This window comes from Marmota monax, unplaced genomic scaffold, assembly GCF_021218885.2.
Source record: "Marmota monax isolate L192 unplaced genomic scaffold, Marmota_monax_Labrador192_F-V1.1 WCK01_AAM20220418_F8-fsc00053, whole genome shotgun sequence".
NCBI classification, from domain to species: domain Eukaryota; kingdom Metazoa; phylum Chordata; class Mammalia; order Rodentia; family Sciuridae; genus Marmota; species Marmota monax.
Window position 1 is genome coordinate 2,485,840 of NW_026693153.1, and position 20,333 is coordinate 2,506,172.

Genomic DNA, 20,333 nt, shown 5'->3' on the forward strand with positions numbered 1-20,333 from the left:
CGGCATTTCAGACAAGGGATAGTTAACCTAGGGGTAAGAAGAAATCAAAATGAAAAATTCATCTTAGGCTTGATAGTTTTGTATACCAAAGGCCTCTTGCTCCCTCTACAGAAGGTGCTGCAAAATTGCGGTCTCTTGTTTGGGAATTTTTTGGTTCATTCTTTCTTTAGCTTTCTTTCCCTCCTTCTTCTCCTTCCTCTCTTTCTTGGAAGAGATTTCATCATGATGTCCATGATGATCAACAAAAAAGTTTTGGATCCATATGTATTTCCATTGTCTTGCAATTGGCAAGGTTGGTTTTGTGCTTTTCTCCCTCAAGTATGTTTTTCCATGGAGCCAAAATGGGTTAAATTAAATTCTGTTAGCAAAAATTATGAAAAATAATACTTTTTGTTTTTTGCATTTGTTTTATTTTGTTTACCCAAATGGATAAGTAAAACGCTTGAAATTTTCTTTTAGTATTAGGTACTTATTTTAATGACTTTAATTCTCTTTTATTTAGCCCAGGAAATTAAGTTAATAATGTGCTTCAGAGCCATAACAAGTTCTCTTATCTGGTTCTAATTATTCCATTCATTTTCAGTTCTTAGTTGTTGGTGGTAGTTTAAATAAAACTAATAACTTGGATTATCACTTCACCTTGCAGTTTAGTTTCATTGAACTAAAGGATTTTCTTCAACTATAGGTAATATTCGCAAGAGACAAAAAGTTTGACTCTTCCGTGGAGACTACATTAATATATAAAAAACTATGACATGCATATTTTTGTCATCTTAGTTTAATCATTTAAGTTAAACTAGGAAAAAATGTTAATATTTTAATAGCTTTGGTTTGAATATTGTGTGTGTTTTCTCTTCTAACTCCAAGATCTTTTCTTTTATTTGATAGATTATTGTTTTTTTTCTCATTGTGCCATTTAAAATTATTAAGTCTGAGAATTTTATAATCTTGTCAAGAAAGTCTTAACTAAATGTTGAAAGTCCTTTCCATTTATATTTAGTATATGAACAACTCCCCTGATGTTATCCTGTAATTGAAAAATGAATGTAAGTGACCTAGTAGCTTCTTTGATTTGATATATCATATCAGACTTGCTGTTTCAAACATGTATTATGCTTAAACTAGGTTCATTTTTCCCCCCTTGGTAGGTGTACTGGTCCGTTAGCAAATTCTCTTACAGAGAAAACAAGAGAACTAGGAGAGGAAGATGACGATGAATACAAGATTCCTTCATCCCATCCTGTTCCCCCAAATTCACAACCATCTCATTGTCATAATGTAAAACCTTCCATTCGGTAAGCATATGGGAAGCTTTGCATCATCTAACTTCTGCATAAGCATTATCATTTGTGGGGTTTCTTTTTATATAGTTGAATCAAATATTTGGGGTTAAAAATTCCTGATTTCCTGCTCAAAGCTTCCTCTTTCTATATAGTATTTTTTGTATTGCTTTTAAGGAGAAAACTAAATGTAATGGAATGTTTTGTTGCCCTCTAAAAACTAATTAAATGTGGTTATATATTATATATAATGATTAATTCATGCATTTTGAATAAGCTGTTTTAATATATGTTATCAGTTCCAAGCACATATATCATAAAAAAAAATTAGCGCTTAGAAACTAACTCTAAGGTGTTATACCAGCCTTCCTTAGAATTTTTCTTCGTGATGTGAAGATCAGTATGATTCATATTCGTTTCCCTTTACAATATACTACAACTTCTACTCACATCTTGTAGAAGTGAAAAAAAAAAACTAAAATTGTTTTACTTAACTGTTTTCATTTTTTAACCAAATTCTATTTTACCTTCCCTTTGATCAAATAAGAATTTAAGTAATAGTGGTTTTGTTGTTTCTTCTTTCCATTGTTCATTATTCTTGCTATACTAGGAATATCCTAGGTATTTGAAGTAGTAGTCACTTTGAGAATTATCAGTAATGGGTGCTGTGTATAGAAATATCATTTATTTATAAGCATTATTTCACATGTATATGATTGAATCATTAAGCTATAATCTAGTAATATTTCTGTACTTTATATCTAACTGACACATATAAGATAATCAGTGATCCAATCTCATCTTCAAAATGACCTCTCTAAGCTCCAATTTCCCATGTGGACCATTTCTGAAACTGCTGGGCACACAGAATAGAGCTCAGATGTTGCCGGTATCTCCTGACTGACAGGGTGGGAGAGCAGTTGGACACTAGCCCTCTGGGCCATCATCACTTAGTGTGTCATTTCCTTTGAGGTCAAGCCAATCCTCTGAAAGCATGTATGAGTGGAGTGTTTCCTTCTTTTCAGATGGAAAGACTTAGCAGTGTTTTAATGCCTTTCTTCAAATATCTCACTGAGATAGATAATGAAATAAAAGGGTAAGAGAAGCAAATTTTCATTAACCAAAGGTCTGTCTTAAGTGATGCTGGTTAGAATTATCAGCACTCTGCAGAATTATTAACCAGGCTTAGTAACACTCTGCATTCCAGGGCTTCATTTTTCAAAGCAAGAATCAGTGTACTTCTTGCTAATTGCTGGTGTTTGTTATATCAAAAGGACCAAGTGTCTGCTGATAGAGAAAAAAGTTATTCCTTCTCATCACATATAAATTGTCACAATTTTCAGTTCCTTTAGCTCTTACAAACGAGTAGTAATTTTTTAAAGACTAAATAGGATAAACTTTTGTGTTCTTCTTGGGAGTCTTATTTTTTTTCATTGCTGGAGTAGTGAGGAGTATAATTTTAAGATGTTAAATTTTAATTGTCACATCATAGTGGATGATATTTTGGTGGCAGGCCTCCCAAATCATGAAAATAAATTTGAATTATAACCATCATTACCATCTTTCTTTTGTTATAGAGAAGTAATAACTGCTGATAATTCCTAAACTTAATTGGAGTGAATTCTTTATCTAATTTCTTCTTGAAAGCTGATAGATGAAGCCTCTTCTTATGTCCTCTCCAAAGCACTCTTTAAACTTAACACTTCCTCTCCCTCTGTGTTTCCCCCTTTTGGAACATCAGGAGAAGAAAATTGTCAATATGTGGAAAAGGTGAAACAGTAAATGAATAATTCAGTTCAGTTTCAGTAAAAATTCATCATTATTTTGAAGATTCAATACATGATAACTATTTTTAAATGAAAATGGCTCCTTAAAGAGAAGTGGCCACCAGAGAGAATGGAAATGAATTTCAGATGAAGCACTCTTGCAATATCTATTCAAATACCCACTATCTCCTCCATTATGTATGTACTTTTACTTTGCTCTAAGAATTCAGAGTAATTCAATGGAAAGTAAAATGTAAACTTTGCTTTCTATAGCTCTTTGTTAGAAGATTGTTACACAGCTAGATGCTGAAGACAAAAGGCCCTCTTTCTCTTTTCACTATTGTCTTCCCATGGCTCAGTTTTACCCATTGTGTTCTTAGTATGATTTCAAAAGTATCAATACTAACCACAGACAATCTTTTGTAGTGATTATTAACTTTTACGTACACTCAGATTAAAATTACTTACTGTATACTCAACACTTAAGTCATTTTTCCACAGCATCAGAGAGCCTGTTCACAACAGTAGTGAAGTAGTATTAGGCTTAGGTCTTTGAATATACATTTGGAATTTTAATGGAATTACTGCAAGTTTAATAATTGTCCTTCTTTTGTGGGCTGTATATACCAACATTGATGCTTTTTCCAGAAAAGACAATATATTTAGTTTCAAACTTTATATGAACAGGAGTACTAGTTCCCTCTACCAGACCCCAGTGATTTTTAAAGGAACTCTGAAATCCTTATATAATTTTGTCCTCCTATCTCTGCTTTAGGTCTTGTGATAATGGCCATTGTATCCTGAATGGAACACATGGTACATCTTCAGAGGTGAAGAAATCAAACATCCCTGACTTAGGCATATATTTAAAGGGTATGTATAGAATACATTCTACTTTGCAATCTATACCTTAATAGTCAGAATTTAAAGGCAAAATTCCATTCCCTTACTGTACTGAAAATACATTAAGGTTTTGTGTTATCCTCTAGGAGATGTTTTTGAGTCAGCCTCTGATCCAGTGCCATTACCACCTGCCAGGCCTCCAACTCGGGACAATCCAAAGCATGGTTCTTCACTCAACAGGACGCCCTCTGATTATGATCTTCTCATCCCTCCATTAGGTTGAAACTTTAAAAAAAATTTTAAATGACCCCTCCCACCTTTTCACCCCATCTCTGCATTATTAGAATTCAGAGTTCAACCTAATGCAGACTCATTGGGTTGTGAACTAGCCTGAAATTAGCCTGAATGGGTTCTCTAGGTGATGGTAGCTCCCAAGTTCATGTGACCATTACTTCATTCAGATGAGTAAAATAATAGAATAGAAGATGGTTTTAAGTTAAATTGTGAAATTCCAGGTGATAACATTTAAAATTTTTTGTATGTGAATTTTCTATAATAATGTATCACTTTTGTAATCAGAGCAAAGCAATAAGTCTGGATTTTTTCAGAACTAGATCCTACTATGTAGTTCTTTTAAAACTTTAAAAAAAAAAAAAAAAGGGAAAGAGATGATATAAGAGCTGGCCATGAACAGTGTTTTATCTCGCAGTCTTTCTCCTAAATACAAGCTAAAAACAAAAGAACATTATTTGCCCTTTATGTCCTTGTGTTCTAGTACTTTTAAGTGATGATTTGAAATGTTGATATTTTCTTCAGGTGTACTTATCTTTATTTTAGTATGAAATGATCCAGTCCCACTTACACTAATAAAATTATGGAAAATTATGTATTTGTTTGCAGAAAACTAAGAATAAATCTGTTTTATTCTATTACAACTACAACATAAGGAATTTTAATTTCTTTGTGTCAAATTATAAGGAAACACACTAGAGTGTATCTGTGTGAATATAGGTGGAGGTGCACCAAAGTGTGTGTGTATGTTGAAATTAGCAGTAATTTCTTTAATTAGAGGGAGGAAGATTTTTCACCCTAATTTTTGAGGATGACATTACAGATTCAAAATAACAAGTTTCACCATAACATAAAAAATAATAAGATTCTCTGAAATGACTGTTATGCCACCAGAAATATGAAAGGAACCTTCTCTTTTCTCTGGAATGTCATTAAACAGTATTTTCAAACAGTGGCAATGTCTTTTATTCCTGTTCCCTCTGTAATTCAGGGCTTCATTCTCACCCATAGTCATTACTAGAGTCTCCTAACTTTTTTACCTATATATTTTTTTATTCCTTCTACTTCTTCCTATACACTGTTTTTGACACTTGACCCCAGTCTTCATGACCTAGATCAGCACTGTCCAGTAGAACTTTCTGTGGAGATTTAAGGGGTCTATATATAAGCATGTTTGAGATTGTGTAACTGAATTTTGTTAATTTAAAATTAAATAGCCATATGAGGACAATTACTGCCTTATTAGAGAACGCAGGTGCTTCGACCTGTCTTTTGACCTCAGCCTCCCTCTAGCTTTGTTGGGCTTTTCATTCTTTGTTCCTAGTATTCACTCTGCTTAGAAGACCCCATCTTTGAATTTCATGAATAAATGTTTTTGAGCCCTCTGATATTGCATGTTTCCTGTTCTTCAGCATTTAACTGAGTGCCACTAGTCTACATTTTTCTCTTCTCTCTTCTAGTACATATATCTCTCTTACGGGACAAACCATTTTTACCTGTGAATCATGCCATTTTGACCATTTTTTACCTCCTTTTGTGGAATCTAAACTCTTTGAGACAAGAGGCTTATACTTTTAATCTTCATATCACTCAGTTTGCCTAGTATGGTATGTTATATTTAGTAGTTGAAAAAGAATTTGAATATGACGGTGTCACTGCTAAAGATTGCAATAACAATGCTGTCTCTCCCATACCTTTAAATAAATTTATTTATTTGGTACTAGGGATTGAGCCCAGGTGCGCTTAACCACTAAGCCACATTTCTAGTCCTTTCTATTTCTTTATTTTGCTTAAGGCCTCACTCAGTTGCTGAGGCTGGCTTTGAACTTGTGATTCTTCTGCCTCAGCCTCCCAAGTTGCTGGCATGTGCCACTGTGCCCATTTTTGATGATCTAAGAAAATATTCTGAATAATTTTTCAAGGCAGACTCAGTGAATGGTAAAACTTTTTAAAAAAATATGTCTTTATGTTTAAGTCATTCAAAATAAATACCTATGAATTTTATTATTGGAAGCTGTATGTATATATATGTACCCTATCTTAGAAAGTATTTGAGGTAGCTTTAGAAAAACTATATAGTACAATTCAATTTTCTTGAAGAGTCAAAATAAGGGGAAATATAAGTAGAGTAGGAAGGTGTGATAGGGAAAAATAAGTAGAAATAAAACCATATTGTAATATTCTATACTTCTTAAAACTGACAACTAAAAAAGATGTAAGTAATCCTTCAGACTTTAAAAGGGAGATCCATATTTAACTGTTCTAGAGACAGCAGTTAAATTAAAAATATTATGATTCTCTCTTCTAGCTGCATTTTCTGTATATAACAGCAGTTAATCAAATATTTGGAATATTAGTTGAAATTAGTTAAAAATCCATTGGAACAAAGTTTATGAAATAATCTAATCTGTGGCATTAAATTTTATGTGCATGGTATGATTTTCTAATTAAAGGTTGTAAATTGTTTTTGTTGCATAGAATTATTTTGATGGTGTGATTGATAATAATTTTTAGTTCCAAGTTCCACTTTCCTAACACTACAAAGCTTACAAAATAATCATGAGCTGTTTTTTAACCTACAGTATTGCTTGTAATAAAGACCTGGGAGGTTGGAAAAGTTTGCATGGGTGTATTTGAATGTGTGTATCTGTTTCCAAACACTCCCACAAAATAATTAGATCCCATTATCAAAGTGAACTGCTGGATAAACCTTGCAAGTGAAGTTCTTTATAAACAGCAAGAGAAAATCAATCTTTGCTTTTGCTTGACACTGTGTTTTGATTAATGAAGTTCTGCTGTTGATATTGACCTTTCTTCAAATGCAGGTGAAGATGCTTTTGATGCCCTCCCCCCATCCCTCCCACCTCCTCCACCTCCTTCGAGGCATAGTCTCATTGAGCATTCAAAACCTCCTGGCTCCAGTAGCCGGCCATCCTCAGGACAGGACCTTTTTCTTCTTCCTTCAGGTAAGAGGGAAAAAAGCCAAATGAAACTTCTCACTTAAAGCAAAAATATTTCTAAGATCATACTATCAAATACATATTGTGTTATTGATTCCTAAGTGTCTACTACCCAAGCAGAAAAACTCCTTGGTGGTAAAAGTAGCAATGGAATGGTTTTATCAGTTGATTCAATGCCAAAAAAAGTACAAAGATGGGAAGAACAACAAGGTATCATAGAATTTAGAAATAGTGCTATAGAGTTCATCCAATACAAATAATACCTTTATTTATTTGGGGGTTACAAAAGACATGGCATGGTGGCATATGCCTGTATTTCCAGCAACTTGGAATGCTGAGGCAAGAGCATTGCAAGTTTGAGACCAGCCTCAGCAACTTTTTGAGACCCTGTCTCAAAATAAAAAATAAAAAGAACTGGGGAGATAATTCAGTGGTAAAGTACCCTTGGGTTCAATCCCCAGTACCAAAAAAAAAAAAAAAAACATTAGAATGACTTAGTGTTTAAGCTCATATTCAGGGGCTGAAAATTTAAGTTCTGCCTATTCCCAGCATAATGCTTTTTCCCCCCTATGAGTTTTAAAATTTTACAAGATATTCCTTAATGTGATGATTTTATTCAAAACATAAGAATTAGATAGATCATGGAAAGTTTTTAAAAAGTTCTCAGTTTACTCTTCGGTTACTCTTGCATACCTCACTGGGAAAGTGGTTTATTTTTCCAGAATAATTCTGTTTCATTTTTCATTAGTAAATATAGAGTCATCCACTGTGATAGATGCCCCCTGTCCTCGTGGAGCTTATAGATTCAGTGGATGCTCCTAAAAAGCAAGTGTCCTAACCACTCTGGTCCAAGCAGAAAATATGGATGACTGGTTAGTCATTTACTCCTGTAGTTAAGTAAAACACTGAAACATGTTGCTGCTTTTTTTCACTTACACTTATTCAAATCTTTTTTTTAATATATGAACTTTATAATTATTTTTTAAATTGTCATTCTAAATCTTAGTTAAGCATTCATGTAACTAAGTTAGTTCTGCATAATCTGGCTAGGTTCCTACAACATACCAATCACCTTTTCTGGATGTGACTTAAGTCCCAGTGGATGAAGTTCAATGTGGTTTCTTTTAATGTAAAGCTTTCCAGAAACTAGAAAAGAACATTTTACATTATTTAGTAAAATGTACTTTTTCCTGTATCAGAAGAATTAATTGTTAAATATTTTAATTCTTTGTTCTAATTACAATGTTCATTGTAATTTGTATAAAATCTTCATAAACCACATTTCAAGATTAATCACTAAAATAAATTAGTACTTCAGCCAGGCATGGTGGCAACTTGGGAGGCTAAAGGAAGAAGATTACAAGTTCAAAGCCAGCTTTAGCAGCTTAGCGAGGCCCTAGGCAATTTAGCAAGTCCCTGCCTCAAAATAAAAAGGACTGGGGATGTGGCTCAGTGGTTAAGTGCCCCTGGATTCAATCCCTGGTACCAAAGTATTATTTAAAAATAAATAAATAAATACACAAAATACTTCAAATTGAAAATATCACCTGTATTTAATAAAATGTAAATCATTTGTATATGTGCCTGTTTTGCTTTTGCTTGGCTGCCTGAGAGCTCAGCAGCAGCTGTGCCTAACACAGCCTGAGGCTCACATGGGGATAAGGTGATAGTATCACTTGAGCCTTTCAATATTCTTGTCCCCATCTTATATGGAAGTATTCTGAATCTATTCCCAATAATACTAACATATCCTGATATTCGTAATTCTCAGAAAAATATTGAAACTTTTTTTTCCTTTTTCAACCTTTTATATCATTAACATGACAGATTTTTAGTCTGTACTATATCTTTCATGAACTCCATGGTGATGGTTATTTTTATTCAATATAAAGCCACGTGTATCAATTCTCCTTTTCCAAGGGGATTTTTTGTTATTTTACACAGAATCACAGAACATAAATGTTTCTTTTGGCTAGTAAACATTTCAGTATTTTTCAAAATATTTATGGAATTGTACTAACAAAAAATTATAGTAGGAGAGTCTTAACAGCAGAGCCACACCTAAGAATTGAACATAGTGAAGGAATACTCTGTGGAGCTAAAGCTCAAGTCCGTAGTTTTAGAATCATAAAAGATCGACAAAGGTGTTATTGCCAATCTTTAACCCTAGGTAAATTTTACTGCTGTCATTTTCACTGCTCAATCTATGTAGTCATGGTTCAGTATAAAGATAAATGGTTCTTAAGAATTATTGAGATTTGGTTTCCTTGAGAAAATAGTTTTCCCTAATTAAAGGCATGGGATGGTTGCCTTAGAAAAAGAGGTTGGGTTTTCTTGTGATACATTAAACTCCTAATCGAGCTCACTTCCTTGTTCAGCATGCCCTGCACAGTGGACTTGAGTCCAGCTTTCCAGCCTTATCTAGAGTTTGCAATTCTCAGATTCCAGTTGTTTCTCCAGTGGCACCTCATGACTCCCTCAGGATCAGGGAGGGGAAGCCATGCAGGGGAGTGACTCTGGTTCTTCTTTTATCTGTTTTCTATTTTAGACATACAAGATTTCTTTTGGCAAAGTAGTAATGCCCCCCTGCTGTACATGAGCCATCTATTCTGGACAGGCCAGTCATACCTTAACAAAGCCTAGAGTCTTCAACAAAAGCCTCACAATGTTCTGTATCCAAACCCCAGGCTTCTGCTAGAATGTATGTACTTTCTTCTGTATGATTGAAAAGTATTCCTTTGTGCTGGTGGGTTGGAATAGGTGCCCCTCCTGCCACTTTATGCCAGAGCCCTGTGCTTGAGGAGTAAGACAAGGCCAGTTGTTAAGTCTTGCTCATACCCTTTACCCAGTGTTTGTGCAGTGTGCAAAGTATACAATATATTCAGAAGGCCTTACACCCCTCTCTTTTACTTTCTCCTCTGGAAATCTTTTTGGAAGTCCTTTATTTAGTCTTATTAAGTCACAATTTAACTCTAAAAGCAAGCAAATTTTTTTTTTTTTTTTTTTTTTTTAGAGAGAGAGAGAATTTTTGAATATTTATTTCTTAGTTTTCGGCGGACACATCTTTGTATGTGGTGCTGAGGATCGAACCCGGGCCGCACGCATGCCAGGCGAGTGTGCTACCGCTTGAGCTGTATCCCCAGCCCGCAAAATTGATTTTATTAAAGGTTTTGTTTTCTTTTGGGACTCAAATGTAGTTACATAGGTAAAATACAAAAAAACAATTGGATCATTAGCAATAGTTACTGAAAGGATCTGGGGGTATTGTTAACTATAACTTTTATGAAGCACTATTATATGTAGCTGCCCAGGGAACTCATGGCATTTGGGGTTTGCACTGACAGAATTCACCCTGTGTGGAGACCACTGCATTCAGATGTTGACAGATTAAAGGAATAGAAGGGCAAAATCTCAGACCATGGTTTCCAGATCAGCAACATCTGCATCTCCTGGGAAATTGCTTTAAAATGAAAATTTAGGACTTTTACTAAATCAGAAACTCTGGGAGTAATACCCAGCGATATGTGTTTTCACAAGCCCTTGGCATTTTCTGATGCAGGCTCGTGTTTTAGAAACACTGTGCTAGGGAATTTCCAAAGAACTGCCATCAGGACCACAAAGGAAATTCATACCACCCCAGGAAACTATAGTGCCTTGAAGGAACTAAGGCTGTTTAACCCAGACCTTGAGTATGTATTAGAATTGTCTGCAATTACAGTATCTGTTAAAGAAAGATTATGTTTCTTTCATTTCACCTCACAAGTAAGAAGTGTTGACAATGAAATTTTCATTCATCATAAGAAGAAGTCTTCTAAATTATCCAGAATTATGATAGCTCAGGGGCTGTGGTTTCACAAACAATAGAGGATTTCAGTGGCCAGATCACTACATTTTGGAGATTTTATGAACATGAGATGAAGAGTAAGGGCAGCAAGAGGAAGAACTTTGTTTTAACTAAATGGTTCTTCAGGTTCCTCCCAATAATTAGATTCTACATTGGTTATATTCTTTCAAAATTTGGGAGTTAACTGATAAATCTTCCAGATTATGGACAGGCACAAAGGGAATGTTCTGTTGGTTTAACTGTTCAGTTTTATTTGGTTCTTTTTCTACTCTTTAGTAAATATTTGGAAGTTTTTCAGATGGAAAAAAAAAAAATTAAAAGTTTCATCCTGTATTCTCCCAAAGAATCATTGATAGGTTTTCTTCCATTTTTTTTTTTTTTTTTTGGCCCATGCATGTGTAAGTTCATATTTATATCAAATTTATTTCATAGTATATTCTACTTACAAACTTCTTAATGTTATTTGCATCATTAATGATGTTAAATATTCTTACACAACAACAATTTTGATTCATGCAAACTCTTTCCTTAGTTACCAAACCTTTTTCTCCCATTTTTTCTTTAGTTTTTTATAATCTCCAAATATTAAGTTTTCAATTTTGTATTACCATGCTATAAAAATCACAAGCAGAAGAACTTTACTTTTTACAATAGATTGATAAATGAATACATACAATGAGGATCAAACACTTATTATCCATTTCCCTGCAAATTAGAGCAGATTATGCTAAGTGAAGCTAGCCAATCCCTAAAAAACAAATGCCAAATGTCTTCTTTGATATAAGGAGAGTAACTAAGATCAGAGTAGGGATGAAGAGCAGGAGAAGAAGATTAACATTTAACAGGGATGAGAGGTGGGAAGGAAAGGGAGAGAGAAGGGAAATTGCATGGAAATGGAAGGAGACCCTCAGGGTTATACAGTGGAGGGGGTAGAGAGAGAGGAGGGGAGGGGAGGGGAGAGGATGGGAAAGGCAGTGGAGCACAACAGACACTAGTATGGCAATATGTAAATCAATGGATGTGTAACTGATGTGATTCTGCAATCTGTGTATGGGGTGAAGGTGGGAGTTCATAACCCACTTGAATCAAAGTGTGGAATATGATATGTCAAGAAATTTGTAATGTTTTGAACAACCAACAATAAAAAATTTAAAAAAAATATGATACATAGACAGATACTTTATTTTTAAAGCTTTTTTTTTTTTACCTTGTTTGTTTAATTGATTGATTTGTTGGTGTATTTATAAACCAGTGCCTCACACATGCTAAGCAAGTGCTCTACCATTGTACTACAACCCCAGCCCCTAGACAAAAACTTTAAAAATTTTTCTCATTCATTTGTTTTTGCATTTGTACTTTAGTAATATGCTTACAAATTATAAGATATATAGTATTCATCTAAGAATTTTTATGCTAAAAATAATAACCAAATAAATCTCAAAAACTTTTCAGGCTTATATATAACATTATCATATTTAAGGTTTTAAGAATTACTCTAAAAATAAATCTATCCTTTTTTTCAAACAAACAAAAAAACACTTATTATCATATAAACAATACATTGGCTATGGTACTTTTAATTTGTATGTTTTAACCCTAAATTTGAAATATTAAACATGACTTTAGTTACTTTTTGAAGAATTTGTTTTGGGAAAGCTTTATTGCTTTTCACAATGTCCTTATCAGAGCACAGCTAGTAGCTGTTAGACTGTGTAGTGATTGTGGTGTATATAGTGTCCTTCCACTTGAAGCCTGAATGCTTCCAGCTTTGTAACCTCCCACAGGAGCCCTATTTACCCTGTACCTAACCAACAGCAAGCTTGGTGTGAAGCAAGACAGAACAGAGTGGTGATTCAGAACTGAATCCTAAGTATTTTTGCTATTTATGGTAACTTTTTTGCATCTAGTTCTTTTTTAAGTAAAATTAATAGAGCAGCATAGTGTAGCTATGTTTTAATCATGTATTTGTGGTGCTGAATTATATCCAAATTTTACTTACTAGTCTCAGATACCTAGAAATAACATAAGTACATCATATGTAACATAAAATTGTATCAGATAAAATTATAAACTACCCGTAAGGAAATAAGCAGTTGTATGTACTGTAAAATATAATCTTTCCTCTGACTTATGTTTTATCAACAGCATTCAGAGTGTACATTTTATTGACTATGTAAATCTAAATATTTGGGATATTTCCAAATTTATTCAGAAACCCCATGTTTGGGTTTCTATAACAACCAGAATATCAACATTTATCACATGGATTTCAATTCATCTTCTCATTCCTTCCTAAAATGTTTTGGCAGAATTAGTGAGGCTGAACTACTGACTCAATATTGAAAGCTCAAAATCTGGAAATTATTTTAATCTTGAAATCAATGAAAGCAAGCAAAGTAACCTTCTTAAAGTCAAAAAGTTCCCAGCAAAGCCAGTGATAATTTTTTATTCCAAAAGGGTTTTAATAAATTAATAGCTTTGAATCCTGACTTACATTGTCTAGTCACAACTTACTATACAGATAGCTGATCTAAGTATGTATTTTCTTTTTGAATAGTCATATTTCTATATATTATTAATGTCAAACTCAAAGTTAACAAAATAAAATTTACTCTTAATATTTACAATTTTGTTTTATGTAAGCAATTCAAGTTTTACTGTTTGATTTATGAATAATCCAAATCTGTGTGGATTTATTTTTTGTAATTAAAGGAAAATATTAAGACAACTATTTGCCAAGTAGATGCTCTCCGAGTTAGGGGATATATTTTAAACAGCATGCATAAGACAGGATCCCTGCCCTCAGAGGAACCTGTGGTCCCTTTGGAGATACTGCCAACAGAAAAAAGATAATGTAAGAGGAATCTGAGTTGTATGTGATAGCCAGGTAAATTATTAGTGAGCCAAAGATTACAGAGATAATGTTCATCTACTGGAAAAAGGAGTCAGTTCTAAGGATCAAAGTCCATATAAAACTAAATTTATATTTTTAATGATTTAATATAACAATACTGAAAAATCTCTTTCTCCCCTTCATTCCAACTACTAAATGTAGTCAGAAGGAATAATAATAATCTTTACAGAATCTACAATTTATATTTTTCACAATTTAGATGCCCTGTCTCTGATTGTCAGTGTTTTTTTTTAATTAAAAAAAAGCAAATCTTAATGTATATTTAAAAATGTTATCAATGGCATATTGTTTTTTCATAATTGGACTTATTGTTCAATGAACCAACTAACAATACTGATTTGAGCGTAGGATGTCCAATATAGCATTGTTAATAAAAGCACCTGATATGTACAGAAGAATTACATACGTGAATTCATTTAATCCCCACAGATCTCAAATTTCAGGTCTGTTTTATAGATTTTGTCTACCTAATGCTTAGAGAGATTAAGTGATTTGAAAATATTGTTAAAGGCAATTTTATAACCCGATTTTCTTCCACTTGTTCTTTTGAACAACTTCCATTCATTGTAAAGGACAGATTGGGATAGAAATTAAAAATCAGAAGCAGTTTGCATCATCAACAATTTTACAATTAACTAAGAGATCTGCAAAGTGTAAATAAAAAAATTGTATCCTTTATTATCCAGAAATAAATGGGATGACATATTTGAGCAAGTGATATATAAAGTAGAAAATACACTGGCAGAGTAGAAAATAGTTAGTATTAGTCATGAGATTAGTTTTCTGATTTTTTTTTTTTTATAAGCTGTAGTCTTTATAGAAATTTTCTGGGTTTTTGTCTTCAGCCAGTTGATAGAAGTCATCCTTCTAATTTCAAAATTATCTTTACTTCTAAGATCCCTTTTTGGATCCAGCAAGTGGCCAAGTTCCTTTGCCTCCTGCAAGGAGATTACCAGGAGAAACTGTCAAATCCAACAGAACATCACAGGACTATGATCAGCTTCCTTCATCTTCAGGTGGGTTGGCTAATAATCGTAATAACAATACCTTAAGTTTATATGGTGCTTTTTTGCTTTTCAGAGTGCCTTTCTTTTCTTTATATAATTTAATGAGCACTGCCTGTCCAAAAAAGTATTTTATTCTTATCACCTTTGTATTTTGCTTATAAAGCTTGCATTATGAAAGGAATGCTCACAGAACAGCCTCGGGGAAAAGAGAAAAAAATCAGACTTAATATCATCTTTGATCACTCAGTAAAGCCACTTTCTTCAATTCAAGATTCATTCATTCTTTAACTTTTGTTTTGCCTTATCAGATCAGGGAAGTGGGGAAAATCTCTTTGTATATTGAAATACCATGTTCTCTCATTTATCCATTAAGGCAGAATTTTCTTTAGAATTAATACTAGCACCAAGCAGTATTATTCAATAAGCTGTTAGTTCTCATAGTTTGTTTTATAGCTCCTGTGCAGTGTTCCACTGCTAGCCATGAAGTCCCAGTATATTCCATTTTGGAGAATACAGATTATACTCATACCATCAGTAACAAAGCCCTGCTGCTTTGCCTCCTAGGAGGCCTTCCCTGTCTATTGTATCCCAGTAGCACCCCCATATTCTGTAGTCGCTCTGTGTCCCCTTTGCTTCATAGTACCTGTCACTACCTGAAGTTGCATTATTCTTTCCATGCTTGCCTATTGTTTGTCTTCTCTGCTAAAGTACACTTCGAAGATAGGCATGTTATTTGGTCCGTTGCTTGCCTTAGCTAGAGCTACTGTACCTGAATACTGTAAATGAAGGTAGCTTAAAAATCAAACTTATTTCTCACTTTTCTGGAGACTGGGAAGTCCAAAATCAAGGTATTGGTGTTTGTTGTCTGGAAAGGGCTTTCTTCCTCTTATATAGGTGACCATCTTTTCCTTGTGTCCTAGCAATAGCAAAGGAATGCTCTGGGGTCTCTTATGGGGACATTAATTCCTTTCAGGGAGGCTCCACCTTTATTACATAATCACCATAAAGACTTTAGTGGACATGAACATTCAGTCCATAGCACTGCTGTAGCCCCAGATATCCAGAAGCATTCCCAGCACATATTTCTTGGGTGGATAGATAAGTGATGGGTAGATAACTGAAGGACGAATGGATGGATGGATGGGTACATATATGAGTGGGTAGATGATCACACATGAGGTATGCAGAATTCCCTCTATAGTTTTCCAAGTTTTAACTTTTGCATATAATTCAGGATAACATAGAAAATGTTACTAACCTTTCATGTTCTCTTACCAGTTTATTTTACTTTCTCAGGTTTCAGGTATATCCATGCGAGGCCTATAGTTCCATTTAAAATGATAGATTTGATAATAAGTCATTAAAATCAAAGAGAGATGATATCATATAAAAGAAAAAGCAAATCCTTTAAGGAAATAACATTAAGATACAATTTTGAGAAAACTACCACGACTGATTTAAAATGACATTTTCAACACCACCAACTCCGGATTGAAAGAAACATACTCAAGTTATGGAAAGAATTGTGGCCACAGTGTTATTTTCACAGTTACTTTACTGTTTTCTTTATATTATATGAGTGTTGTGGAGCCCAGAAAAACAGCACTCACATGTATGACTTCCAGGGATACAAAACCCAATTAGCATTACACTAAGAATTTCAGGAAGAACTTTGAGTAACAAAAACCTTGCTGAAATATCCCCACATAGCCATTTAGAAGAAGCCTGATCTAGTTTTTGCCTAAGCAATAAAAATAGTACTGATGATTACTCTGAGGGCCTCATATAGCTATAACAACAAATATTTCAACCTGCTCTATAAACTGTCTTTACAAACACAAAAGAAAATAAAAAAACTTGATTTCCAACTTGTGTTTGCACACATGCAGCTCACTGGGCTATCTGGCTGTCCACTGATACATTTCACACAACCACAGAGCCTGTGCTGGCTCTCTGAATTAAGTCTTTCCATTCACAACCTGAGACTGGATGAGAGGATGCTATGTGCTCTCAGGATTCCAGTTGCCTTACTTTGTAGTAACTAATCTGTTTTTACCAAAGTCTCTTTTAAAATGAGGATTCTGGTGTGATTGTTGCACTTTATAAATTCAATTTTGATTATCTTTTATAGATAGCTAAATAATTCATAACAACTTATTTATGGATATGTTTCTGTGAAGAATATTTCTAAAGAATTCCAAAATATAGTTTCATTAATATAAAAATATCTTTGTCTTATCTAAATATAATGTGTGCACAAACATGCATGTCTACATGTACAAAAGGGCCTTCCAAATGTTTATTCTTCCCAGAGAAAATATTTTATAATTTTCTTCAAGATTTTTAAAGTTAACTATTTATATTTAAACACATAAATCTTATTCTGATTATGTTTATGATATATTTAACTAACCAGTATTAAATTCACATATAATATATATTGGGCAAATTTTTTGCTACTTTTACATGGGTATATTATTCACATATAGCCATATCTCTGTTAAACTTTTTACAAAATGTTTAGTTTGCCTTTTTCTTATATTTTGCTATAGAGTTTGAATTCTTTAAAAAATCTATAGTTCTTGGGCTGAACTGCAAAATTAACCTTGATGATTTTTCATAGCATTAGTATTTACAAGGAAGTTCAATGTTTCACTTGAAAATGATGTTAGAATTTTATGCAACATGTATTAATTATGTTTGTAACCAATGAAATATCTCATTGACAAATATCTCATAGATCTCATTATAAAAAGAATTAATTTTAATACTATATTTCCTTTACTAGATTAAAAGAAAACTGAAGGATGTAATGTAAATTTTATATTACCACAATATTTTGTAGTCATCTTTGCAAAGATCTCAACTGGAAATCATGGCTTCACTTCACACAGGGGATAGAACTGTACAGTGATTTCAAAACCTGGATTCTGGTCATTTTCATATGACCTTAGAAAAGCCTACGTGCTTCCAGTGCTTTCAACATTAGCAAAATCTGTCACTGTGAGCAGCTCAGATCTATAAGACTAACAGAGGAGGTCTGAGTCTATTTCATTTTGGTGATCATTTTATGAATTATAAAAGTAGTACATGTACATTGGGACATAAAATGGAATTACAAAAAAATCAGTAGGAAAAAGTAGTCACTTATAAACCTATCATCAATAAGCAGCATTATTTCTATTCTGGAGCACTCTTTTCTAATGTTCTGTTCATGCACATTTTTACATAGTTAAGATCATACTCAATATGGCAATTCTATCTCAATTACATTTAACATAGTATCATAAATATCTTACCACATCATTAATTTTTTAATAAATGTCATTTAAATTATTGTATGATAGTTTATCATTTTTATGTGCTGTCAAACATTACTGTAGTATTTTAAAAGTCTAACAGAAACCCTAACTTTTTATGGAAGAAAGCTAAGACATTAAAGACCTTGGCTTTTGTCTAGAAATACAGAAACTGGGTTGATAGTTATGGCTAAACAGGACTTAGTATAACAAGTAGAAAATGAAAAATGTAATTAGTCCATATAGTAGCATTTGCTTCTTAGACACATCTTTCAAAATATGGGGACAGGGCAAAGTTTAGATAATGAAGGAAGAAATAAGAACACCACTGAAGTGGAAGTTCCATCAACTCCTATCTGTAGATTATGTAGATACCCACAAGTGGGACTGACTTTTTTTTTTACACCACAGTCTGTGTAAGAGGAATATGTGGCAATTTGTTTTTCCTGATTATTCCCTGCCCCCACAATAAATAAAGTTCAATGCCACTGACATGCTTGATCTCCATGTGCTATGGATTCTTTGGAGGGTCACACACCATTTTAGCACCTGTGATTTTTTTTTTTTGTTCATCCTACAAGAACCAATTTTTTAGTTCTTTGAGGATCATGCTGCTCCTATCTAGTATGCATGACCTAGAAAAATCATTCTAGGTAGATTTCCAGCCATGTTTTACATCAAGCTATTTCCTGTGTCATTCAAAGCTTTTCTCTTTGCTTTTCCAAATGTTCAAACAAAGAAAACTGAACGAAGATTTACTCTTAAACCAGGGCTTTTCAAACCTTTCTTCCCCCAAACAAGTGTTAACTGTGAACAATACAAGTGTTAGCTAAAAGTAGACAGCTGCCTGCAAGAAATGGCTTCCAAGTCTGTTTCATTACAAAAATTCATGCAAGCCCTACACTTCACTCCTTGGTACATTTGTATTTCAGTAACTAAAGCATATTAATGTCCTCACATCTTTGAGTACTCCGGGAAGATGTACTCTTTATATCCTTTGGCCCTAACTTTTCTTGAACTTGTTTTGATGTGCTGTCATTTTCATTGGAGTTCAAAAATTCTATCATCATGAACAGCCATATAGACAGGTTCTCTATATATATTAATGGGATTCATTGTGACATTTCCATATGTGCAGTGTACTGATCAAATTCAACATCCTGTTTTTGCCTCATTCCCACCCTTTCCCAATCCTAGTTATCCCTATTTTACTTAAGATCTTTTTTGTTGTTGTTTTCACTTGTGAGTGAATGTGAATTACTTGTCTTTCAGTTTGACTTATTTCACTTAACAGTACCTTCCAGTTCCATTCATTTTGCTGCAAATGACAGATTTTCATTCTTCTTTATGGATGAATAATACTCAAATTGTGTGTGTGTGTGTGTGTGAGAGAGAGAGAGAGAGAACAGGTTTTTTTAATCCATTCATCTGTTGCTGGGTACCTAGGCTAATTCCATATCTTAGCTATTGTGACTAGTACTGCCATAAACATAAGTCTGTTGGTGTCTCTTTGGTATGCTGATTCCATTTACTTTGACTATATACCCAGAAGTGGGACAACTTGGTCATGGGAGTTCTGTTTTTAGTTTTTTGAGGAACCTCCATACTATTCTCCATAATAGCTGTACTAGTTTGCATTCTCACCAGTGGTATTGAAAAGTTCATTTTCTACATTCTCCTCTCCTGTTATTTTTGTTTGTTGTTTGATAATTTTCCATCTAACTGGAGTGACATGTATCTCATCATAGTTCTGATTTGGATTTCTCTGATGGCTAATAATACCAAATATTTTTAATATACTTGGTGGCCATTTGTATTTCTTCTTTTGAGAAGTAGCCACTCAGATCATTCGCTCATTTTTTTTATTATTTGTTCTTTATGTTTATGTTTATGTGCTTTTTATGTTAATCCTTTATTGGATAAATAGTTGACAGATATTCCCATTCTGTAGGTTGACTCTACTTTGTTGTTCCTTCTGCTATGCAAAAGCTTTTTAGTTTGGTGTGAGCCCATTTGTTAGTTTTTGAATTGGTTTCTTATGCATTGGAGTCCAATTCAGAAAATTATTCCCTGTCTTGAAGTTGTTCCCCTATATTTTTTCTTCCCAGTAGTTTCAGAGTTTTTGAGTT

The 20,333-nt window shown here is 33.5% G+C and overlaps 1 protein-coding gene across 4 annotated transcripts in view; it reads left to right on the forward strand.

The window, feature by feature from the left end:
- The window catches only part of Cblb (Cbl proto-oncogene B), a 205,089-nt gene that overhangs the window by 173,795 nt on the left and 10,961 nt on the right, over positions 1 to 20,333 (forward strand). For 3 of the 4 annotated variants that reach the window (XM_046455296.2, XM_046455295.2, XM_046455297.2), the window contains exons 14-18: positions 1,149 to 1,295; positions 3,822 to 3,919; positions 4,036 to 4,167; positions 7,006 to 7,146; positions 14,795 to 14,914. In XM_046455296.2, coding sequence (XP_046311252.1) covers positions 1,149 to 1,295; positions 3,822 to 3,919; positions 4,036 to 4,167; positions 7,006 to 7,146; positions 14,795 to 14,914 — 638 coding nt within the window. The remainder of the gene's footprint in view (positions 1 to 1,148; positions 1,296 to 3,821; positions 3,920 to 4,035; positions 4,168 to 7,005; positions 7,147 to 14,794; positions 14,915 to 20,333) is intronic. The other variant, XM_046455298.2, reaches the window with a different exon arrangement.